Consider the following 10,409-nt stretch of genomic DNA (forward strand, 5'->3'; position numbering starts at 1 on the left):
AGAAGCAATAGTTGTAAGAACACAGATTTTGAATTTGCTAGTCCTTTCAAAAGATGTACAATGTGGGCTAGGTCGAGTAAAAATTAAAAACATGGGCTATTTGTTTGTTATGGTGTGAAGTGAGGTGTATTTTTTCGTAATTCTTTCTGTAAATAGTCCTAAAATTATTAATTTTAGAATTAAAAAATTATCAAACACAAAATACGTAATTTATTACGGAAGTTATTATCCTTTATCCGTTCAACCAAAACATCACTACGTATTTATATGCTGGATTGGATGGCGAACGATTGTATCTACGCCCATTTCGTTGTTTATTTCTCCCCATCTTTTTTTATTTATTTAAATAAATCTAACACACCTCCCTCCCCTAACTCTAAAGCCCATTTCTTTATTTGAAAAAACAGCTAGTGGGAAAGATTTTTGATAAAGACAGCTGACATATTCAATCTAGGCTTTTTCCCCAACTTTTATTTTTAATATTTAATCAACTTGCCATAAATATAAAACGTTTTCAACTGGGGTTGGTTTTACCTGTTCATTTCTGTAGACTTTGTACCTTTTCCTGGAATTATAAGTAATACATATAATTGTCAATCCCTTAAAGCTTGGAACTTGGAAAAGGAGTATCAAATTAATAAGCTGTTTTTAGATCTCTTCAGAGACCCATTATTATTGAGGTGAATTTTTTCATTCAAGATCTAATCTTTTGTTTGTTTTTGCTTGTTAATTTTGTTGTGTTTTTATATATACACTAGAATTGCTTCTTCATTTTTAATGTAGTTGGATGATTTACAGAGGTATTATTTGATTCATGATCCTTGTTTTATTTTCTTCAGGACTATACTCTGAATATTTGGAATGTGGTTGAATAGAATATGAATGTTTATGGTTGGCGTTTTTGCTCATTAAAAAGATTAAATTAGCTGATATTTAGTTCTAATTTCATTTGATGCATTGCAGGTCTTGAAAGTGATTTAAACAGCATCCATCTTCTTTACAAGTCTAAGTACCAAAAAAATGGTAAATTTTCTTATTCTTCTTCGTCATCATTTAATTTATCTTTCTTTTTCATAGTTGGTTGGGGGGTGGGGGTGGTGAAGCAAGCAATTCACCTAAGGGCGTTCAAGATTTAATATATTTGTGTAAAAAGTAATATTTGACCTATATATACTTAGGATCCATGTCATATCCTTAGCTTCTATCTGTTTCATGTACTTTTTCTGACACAGTGTTAAGAATGTTCAGTACAATGAGATTTGTTGCACTGGAAAAAATATTATGTTGTTTAATGTGCGGGGTAGAGCTTGGCATTTAAACCGTAGTTACAAGAGGAAAAGAGAAGATTTCGCTAGCGTTTGGACATAGATTTAGTTGAAACTTGAAAAAATAATTTTTGAAGTAGTTTTGAAAAATAATTTTTGGAAGTTGAAGTTATGTTTGGACATGCATTTTATTTGAAATTTTTTTGAAGTTTTGTGAGTGGGAGAGCAAGTTTCACCCAAAATCTACCCTAAACTACATTTTGGGAACTTGAAAAATAATTTCAGAAATTTTTCAAAAATAGATCATTAATCTATAAACAAACAATGTTTTCAAAAAAGATTTGAAAAAACATTGCCAAAATGTATGGCCAAACGGGGTTCCCTCCAGATTTATATTTTAAAGTTATTCAGAAAATGTGGGAAATTGATATCCTTCTGCATCTCTTATGGACCTTGCCTCTTTGTCTAAGAGGAATTCTAATCTAAGTTACTTACCCGTGTCGAGACGACATGGGTGTGGGTGTGGGATCCGTTCTAGATCTAGTCAATCAATTTATGGTACTTTGACCAAAATCGTTGGAGAAATTCCGGACATATAAAATGATTTCTCAAATCAAAACAAAAGCTACGGTGAAAGTGAAGTAGATGGAACACCTTGTATATAGAAATTTTTAGGTCAATCCTTTTTCTTTTATCTCCTTTTCGGATTCTCCTCTTGATCAATATTTTCTCCTTCTCCGAATACCTTGTAAACCACCTAATGCCTCGTAAATTTGGCATATTTGATAACTCTATTTTTAGGTATTTGAATAATTTTTTGCCGAATCCCTATACCTAGATCCGTACCCCGAATCTTAAAATTTAGATCATGAAGGATCCGGGACACCCTCAATCGAGTCCGAGCACCTTAGATTCTAATAGTATCTCATAAATCTACAGGTGATGGATTTCAAAGAATTCTTCACTGAATATGGTGAAGCCCATCAATATGAAATCCAAGAGGTTGTTGGAAAGGGAAGCTATGGCGTTGTTGCAGCAGCAATTGATACTCATACGGGAGAAAAGGTAGCAATAAAGAAGATCAATGATGTTTTTGAGCATGCTTCGGAAGCCACCCGCATTCTTAGAGAAATTAAGCTCCTTCGGTTGCTTCGGCACCCAGATATTGTAGAAATAAAGCATATATTGTTGCCTCCATGTCCGAGGGAATTCAAGGATATATATGTTGTCTTTGAGTTGATGGAATGTGACCTTCAACATGTAATTAAAGCAAATGACAGTCTCACTCCTGAACATTATCAATTCTTTATGTATCAGCTTCTTCGAGGTTTAAAGTATATGCATACAGGTTGCGATTTTCTCTTTCTGTTTTCTGGTAAATTGAAGACCTTCTGTTATTACATACATTATGATGACTCATTCTCACATTTGTTGATTTAACAGCAAACGTGTTCCATCGAGATTTGAAGCCAAAGAACATTCTAGCAAATGCAGATTGCAAGCTGAAAATTTGTGATTTTGGGCTTGCTCGGGTATCACTTGGCGATACCCCATCTGCTGTTTTCTGGACTGTATGCTTCATCTCTCTACTTCTAAATTTTCTTTGTCTATCTTTAATATAAATAGCCACTAAAAATATCTCAAGGCTGACAGTAAAATGTTAAGTTAGTACACCTGTGATAGAAGTGCCTGATTCTGTGTGCTTTCAAAGATGGAATGCTCTTCTCTCTTCTATTCTGTACATTACTATAATATAGAAAATTATGTAACCAACACAGTTCTTTAAGTTTTTAATTTGTTACCCCTGTAATTCCAAGTAAAATGCTTCATGCTTTTTCTCTAAAGGACTATGTGGCAACTCGTTGGTACCGTGCTCCAGAACTTTGTGGTTCCTTTTTCTCCAAAGTAAGTATGATTTTATACAGGTAAAATATGCATGTTTCTATACATTTATTTCTCACTCTGTATACATCTGATTGCTACAGGTGCGTGTTCTCATGTTAAAATTGGAAACTTAAATTTCATATTGTGAAACTTCTTTACTTAGCATGGGATTTTGCTTTCCAATGTTCATCATCTAATGAACTAGTGTCCAGTGTTGTCAAAGGCGCGCTTAAAGCGCGCTTAAGCCCTGAAGCGAAGCTCAAAACATGTTGAGCGTTTCGCCTTGCTTTGTGGGCGCTTTACTGTTGCATCAAGGCTCTAAGACATACTTCTCCTTACCAATGAGTGTAATCCTGAAAATGAGATATTAAATTTCACTTTATCGTGAAAAAATTTCTATTTTTTGTCCATATATTTTTTATTCATGCTTATAATTATTAGTCTTGGACTACGAATACATATTTTTACTTTTTCTCCAGCTGCACCTTTTATCATTAAAGCCTACGCTTTATTTGCGCTTTGCGCTTAATGCCCCAACAAACCTTAGAGCTTTTTTGCGCTTTTCGCCTTTGATAACACTGCTAGTGTCATTGTTCCTTAGCTCCCTCAATTCTTGTTTGCAATCTTCATTTTTAAGTCTGATATTTTATGTTAAGTCATTTTGAGAGTGTAATGTTCACTTAATAGTTGGAATTTGATGCATCAAGATGTCATACCATTATAGAAAGCCCTTTTCAACTGTCTATGGCAAATTACTTTTATCCAATGCTTCCTCTTACTCTATTTCTGATGTTATACTCGATTTTATGTTCTCTAAGCAAAAATGATGTGTAGACATCCAGGGTTTTACTGTTATGTTACCTAGCAATTGCTTATTGCAGAGACCAACATGATATATATTTTATAGTTTGTCCATAATAGTAGATGTGAGGCCGTAACTCTATGATTATGAAAAAAGAGATCCTCTCTCCTCACTGTTTTCAATGATTCACCTCCGAATAGCAAGTAGGTAGTTCAATTCTTTTCATTATTATATTTTCCATGAACTGATAGGGGATGCAGGACAATAGGTCGAACTACTATAAAAGAAGAGTTGCAGACTTCTTGGTCGTCGAGTAGGAATCTCTTGGCTCTTTGCCTCTCTTTCGTATCTCTATGTTAATTAGTAGTAACTATCTGCCTACTATCTCCAATTTGTAGGTCACAGACATCACAACTCTACCTTGTATCAGTTTCGTCTCTCAGTTCTCTATCGCTAGCATTGGTTGATAGAGAAATAAAATGAATAATTTTAGACTTAGATGGTTGGTTCATTCTTGTACTCTTCAAACGATCAAAATTCTGGAAAATTAGACCCTTATTGATAAAATAAAAATGCTGACTCTTTAGTTCTATCCAAAGTGATGCCTACTGCTTAAGTGATATTAGTACTGCTTTAATCCCTTTGAATTACCCTGTTTCTACTTGATTGTTTTTTACCCATTTAAGGACATAGTTGACAAATTGGTCTGATGGAGAATATCATATCATTGATTTATTTGAATTGTTTGAAAGAAATAACAATCATATAGAACACCTATTAATTTAAGTGTGTCAAAATTTTGGGATCTCCCAAAACAGAGATTTTGTGAATGTAGGGAGAGGGGAAATAGGAAGCTAGGCTCATTGGAAAGTGTGACCTTGGGAGATTGGAGTGAAAATATCCTCTTTTATATGCTTTTCTGTGTCTTTGACAAGTTTACCCATCTGAGCAAAGGGAAATGATTAGTTTTTGTGAAAACTGTACTGGTGGATGGCACACTTGACAAGATTGTAATCATGGTTAGACTGTGCCGACGAGCATTAGGTTTTGGTGGTCTAATTTGAACTTAACATATGCCTAAGGAGATGGTGGGTAAGCCATCATTGTTTCTCACTTGTGATGACTTTATTATTGCAAACGATCTTTCAGAAATTTGTACAAATTCTAAGACAAAAGACTTAATTGCAGTACACCCCAGCAGTTGATATCTGGAGTATAGGATGTATATTTGCAGAAATGCTTACAGGAAAACCATTATTTCCGGGGAAGAATGCGGTTCACCAATTGGATGTCATAACTGATTTGCTTGGTTCGCCGTCCACTGAAGCCATCTCAAGGGTTTGTTCTTTCTATCCATCTGTTACAGTTGATAAGCATTATCTAGTAACAAATCTTGAATAGATCTTGTTCCAATTTTCCTTATATCTGCAGATTAAAAATGAAAAAGCAAGGAGATATTTAAGCAGCATGAAGAGGAAGGCACCTATCCCTCTCTCAGACAAATTCCCACACATTGATCCACTAGCTCTTAAGTTACTTGAGCGTTTGATTGCATTCAATCCAAAAGATCGTCCTTCTGCTGAAGAGGTATGATGTAACGGTGTCATTAGGCATTTGTTTTTAGTTTGTAATTTAATTTATCCTGACCTAATCTAGCAATTCATTAATCACCTCAGGCGCTGGCACATCCATATTTCCGTGGTTTGGCAAACAAGGAACAGGAACCATCATCTCAGACTATCTCAAAATTTGAATTTGACTTTGATCGAAGAAAACTCGGAAAAGAGGATATTAGAGAGCTCATTTACCGGGAGGTATGTGCATTAACAACCAATTTCATCTTTTCTTGACCTTCATTTTGCACCTTCTTCTACTACTTACAGTGTACATTGTTCTCCACTGTGCAGATTCTGGAATATCACCCTCAGATGCTGAAGGAGTATCTTCATGGCAATGATCACACTCACTTTATGTATCCAAGGTACTGCAAACTTTTTTATCTAAATAGTATATTTCTAGCTAGCTATGGCTCGAACACCATTTTTTCTGATGATCTAACTCATTTTACCATAGTCTTGGTGAAATCCCACCCACCCCCCAAAAAAAACACCTATATGCTATCATGCATTAACTAGAAATTCATGATCCGTGTATTGTACTTCCAAAAAATACTTAGTTGAACCTTTTAGGATGAGGACTGGCAGACCTATAGTGGTAGAAGTCATATCCTTCAGTCTGCATCATTGCGTACTAATGTTCTCATACAATTTTTATTCTTCATTTTCAAACTTAACATGTTATTCTTACATTGGCAATTCATTTCCACCTGTTTCTTGATACATATAATATTATACATCTCTAACGGACACTCATGGTTGATAAGTAAGGATAAATCTGCTGCTAATGAGAGTCACAAGTGTTTCTAGAATCTGATATCATTCAATACAAGTGCTGACTTTTTATTTTGATAGGTAGATGGAATGGACTTGTGAAATAATTGTAACTTGTGAGAGAAAAATATTCGGTGTGTTGAATGAATGGCTAATAATATCATTCCGTATAATGGGCCATTTGCATGTACAGTATAAGACAATTAGATCTACCATAATGTTTTTTCAGGAAGTAAGACTAGGCATTAGTCAGGCTAGGTCGAGACCAATGTTATTTGGTGGAATCTGTGAGTAGTGTAATAAATTTGAGTCATAGTGCCTCTAACAGGCGAAAATAGAATGATCTTTCAGGGCAAACTTTACCAGCTCTGATCATTGAAGTAAATTGATGCTGCCATTGCAACAACAACTAAAAACTTGGTGTAATCCCACAAGTGGGATCTGGGGAGGGTAATGGTACGCAGACCTTACCTCTACCTTGTGAAGGTAGAGAGGGTAATGTGATGCTGCCATTGCACATAATTAAAATACTGGGCCAGCAATTTAGGGTCTCTCTCTCTCTCTCTCTCTCTCTCTCTCTCTCTCTCACACACACACACACACACACACACAACATTATTAGATCTAAATACAATGATGCTCACGAGGGTTGTCAATTGCATGCACAACTCTACCACTCAAGTATTTCACAAGATGATATATATATATATTTCCACCCACTGAGAACATCATTTTGTTTGTTGGTACTAACTTTCTCAATGGAGTTATCACTTGTGCAAATTGCGGTCAATATGTGATCTATTCCCCTTACATATCCAATTAATTTCCATGTCTGCAAGCGATATAGGCCATAGGCTGTGGATTCATGCTTGAAACTGTGTATTTCTCATTGTTTAACATTGGTAATTTCAGCTATCATACTATCTGCCATCTACTGCAATATCTACAAATTGATTGTGCATTTTGAAGCTTCACTGATGAGCAAGCACCATGTTTGGGAATGAATCCCAAATTCGTTCACTCCTTGGATCCAAAGCATATAAATAATACATATCTTTTCCTATTAGGGTGCATATTAGATTAGCACCCTTTTCTATTATCAACGTAAAGTATAGCTGCATTTAATCATATCTGCATACCTTGTATGCATGTAAAAACTGTCACTTAAGTTGTTGTACCTTTACTTGAGTATAGTCTAAAACAGTTAGGACGACAATATACCGTGCAAGACTATTGCTTACCATTTTACGGTAATTTCTCCTAAAGATTTATACCAGTAAATATGATGATTCTATCTTAGTCGTGATCTAATATGGTGATTATACCTTAGTCAAAGATGACTGGTCATTTGGCAAGATCAATCAATTTGATAAGGAAATTGCTTTACTTTTGGAGGTAACAATAATGTTTGTCCACTGACATTTGTAAAGCTGCTACATTTTTTGGGGATCGGTATCATGATCTGACTTTTAATATTTAAAAGGAGTGATGGACAAATCACGTAATTTGTTCACGCATCACTTAGTCTAGGGGAAAGGTTAATCAAGTCTAACAAGGATAGTGAAGTGAATCATTGAATTTACCTTCAGAATCATGGGACCTAAATCCTTCTCGAAAACAGGAATCACGGGACTTAATCTGAGGTTTCCTGTGCTTTCTCCTTTTGCTTGAAAGGCTTCTAACAATTCGCCTACTTTTGCTTCTGAAGTCCTCCCTGTTTCTGGTGAGTGCACTGCATTTCATATTGAATTATTAGCTAATTGAAAAACTACATTTTTAGTGGGGTTGATTGCTTCAAACAACAATTTGACCATCTCGAGGGACACAGTGGTAGAGGTGGAAGTACTCTCTTTCCAAGACGATATGCCTCCTTGCCCAGGTGAAATGTCCTTGATGTTCTTTTTCTGTTGTATATAGTAAATAGTTTAATGAATTTGTCTTACCTGAATAGCCTCATAATTATCTGCAGAGAACGAGTCTGTACTTCGATAGATGAGGAAACCGATAAGAATGGTGATTTTGAAAGGCAAGTTGTAGCTGCTGTGGCTCATAGATGCCTTCCAAGCCCCCCGAGTTCCCCTAGGGTCAAGAAATTGGATGCTGCTAATACAGTTGAAGGTCAAACTGAGACTAGCCATTGTACACCAAAGAAATTGGACACTGCTAATACAGTCGAAGGTCATAGGGAGACTGGCCATTGTACACCAAAGAATACCGAACGTTGCATGCTTAGAAGTTCTAGTATTAGTTTTTCCAAATGTGTTGGGGCCATATGGGATTGCGAGGTAAGTGTTTTCTGCTCTGTAGACTATAAAATTTCAAAAATAATAATATCAATATCTGTTCAACTATGCCTCAATCTGAACTAAAAATTGGACTTCTAAGCCTGTATTGTAAATATGCAGTTATGAATAACTCAGCCAAAGTATAGGAATTAGACCTAACACGCTTCCAAATAGAAAAAACTTTTAGCATTTTTCTTTGTTTGAACAAAAGAAAAATGCTAACTCTTCATACCTGAACTTGAAAATTGATATTTGAAATGCTCCTATTTATTTTTTAACTTGTTAAATATCCTACTTGTCCCCTCTTTGTTCCCCTCTTCTCCTCCTTATGGGCAGGATGAAGACTAGGCAGATGTATTAACATCTTGTGTACATTTTTTATCTTTGATAGTACTCCATCCTGTCCACCCAAGAAACAAATATTTGACGCTTTAAAAAAACGAGAAGCATTTATTACTTTTTTTGGTTCCAAATTCAGACTTACTATTCTAATTAGTAAAAAGTAGGTTTAACTAAGTGAGGTGCTTAAGAGATAAATGATAGTTTAAGATAGGATCCAAAGAAGTCTATACCTGCACATGAAAGAGGAGCTTCTACATGATCATTTCTAAATATTCTTATGATCAAAGTTATTAAATGTCTTTCTTATTGTATATGCAAAAACCTTAGGAGACGAGATAATATGGACCGGAGGTAGTATTTTTCAGTTGTGTTTTGCTCATAAATTGCAAATATAGGAGAATAAAAGGTGCGCATGATAATAGGACACTGTAGAATTTGCTTTTACTGTAATACCTGCATTTCCCTCAGGATACAACCTGCAAGCCATATCAAAATGGGATTAGTAGATCATCGAACAAGCCAGCAGCTTTGTATGCTTGAATATTTTTATTCTGGATGGACAAGTTTTTGCTATATTTCTGGTAAGTAACACTGATTGCACTGTAATTGCTAATGTACTCCTTTTGAATCATGGTTGGTTGTAATGTGAACGATAAACAGTTTAGCTATAACATGGTTACGACATAACTTCTTCGAGCCCATTTGTTTTTTTTCTTTTCTGTAAAAACCTTTTCTAGTATTGTAATGCTGTGGTTCAGATGCATTGGTCATTATAACTAGTTGAGCTACTTTTATGATGTATGTTTTCTTGATTTAATTTCCTTCCTTTTTTCAGTTGAAGGTTAACTTGTTAATTATCATCTGTTTCTGAAGTTCTGAAACAGAATTTTTCGGAGTTTTACAGAAACAGAAATAGGTTCTTTTGTTTAATTCAGTAAGGAGTGGGTGTTTCTTAGTTGAGGTTTGAAGAAATACGACCTTAACATCCATGTTCAGGGGTGGCAAACGGGCGGGTCAGGTTTGGTCGGGTCGAAACGGATAAAATATTCGACACGACCCATATTTAATATGGGTAGAAAATGGGTTAATCGGCAAATATCCATATTATCCATGGTCTTTTGAGTATGATCACTTTCGAGAGAATTTCTAGTCTATCAAAATTGAGGAACCTCCAATTTGATTCTTTGTAAATGTAAAAGTTAAACTCATTGGTTATTCATGTTCAAGTGGATAATATGGATCTTATCCACATCTGACTCATTTTTATAAAATCTATTATTTAACCCATTTTTAGTGGATAATATGGATGAATTTTTTTTTTTTTTAAATTTATTTTGCCACCACTATTCATGTCCTAAGCGTCTGCTTAAAAAAGGTCTTGTCATGAGATATAATATTGTTCTTGGAAGTTGGAACGGACGTAATTGCAGTTCATTGGTCC

At 35.1% G+C, this 10,409-nt stretch overlaps 1 protein-coding gene across 1 annotated transcript; it reads left to right on the top strand.

Moving 5' to 3' along the window:
- Positions 1–502: 502 nt before the first annotated feature.
- Positions 503–9,767, top strand: LOC109206085 (mitogen-activated protein kinase 9-like). The gene is made up of 12 exons (XM_019368852.1): positions 503–680; positions 964–1,023; positions 2,205–2,613; positions 2,709–2,836; positions 3,111–3,170; positions 5,140–5,289; positions 5,383–5,538; positions 5,628–5,765; positions 5,859–5,932; positions 8,122–8,220; positions 8,311–8,626; positions 9,437–9,767. The coding sequence occupies exons 2-12, from the start codon at positions 1,021–1,023 to the stop codon at positions 9,506–9,508; spliced, it is 1,605 nt and encodes a 534-aa protein (XP_019224397.1). The 5' UTR covers positions 503–680; positions 964–1,020; the 3' UTR covers positions 9,509–9,767.
- Positions 9,768–10,409: the final 642 nt, after the last annotated feature.

The sequence above is a fragment of the Nicotiana attenuata genome, unplaced genomic scaffold, assembly GCF_001879085.1.
Source record: "Nicotiana attenuata strain UT unplaced genomic scaffold, NIATTr2, whole genome shotgun sequence".
Taxonomy (NCBI): Eukaryota; Viridiplantae; Streptophyta; class Magnoliopsida; order Solanales; family Solanaceae; genus Nicotiana; species Nicotiana attenuata.

Bases quoted from the DNA above. Each gene is read 5' to 3' on its own strand.
- LOC109206085 (XM_019368852.1), top strand. The intron at 5,766-5,858 runs GTATGTGCATTA...TCCACTGTGCAG, and splicing joins GAGAGCTCATTTACCGGGAG to ATTCTGGAATATCACCCTCA. The intron at 8,627-9,436 runs GTAAGTGTTTTC...CATTTCCCTCAG, and splicing joins GGGCCATATGGGATTGCGAG to GATACAACCTGCAAGCCATA.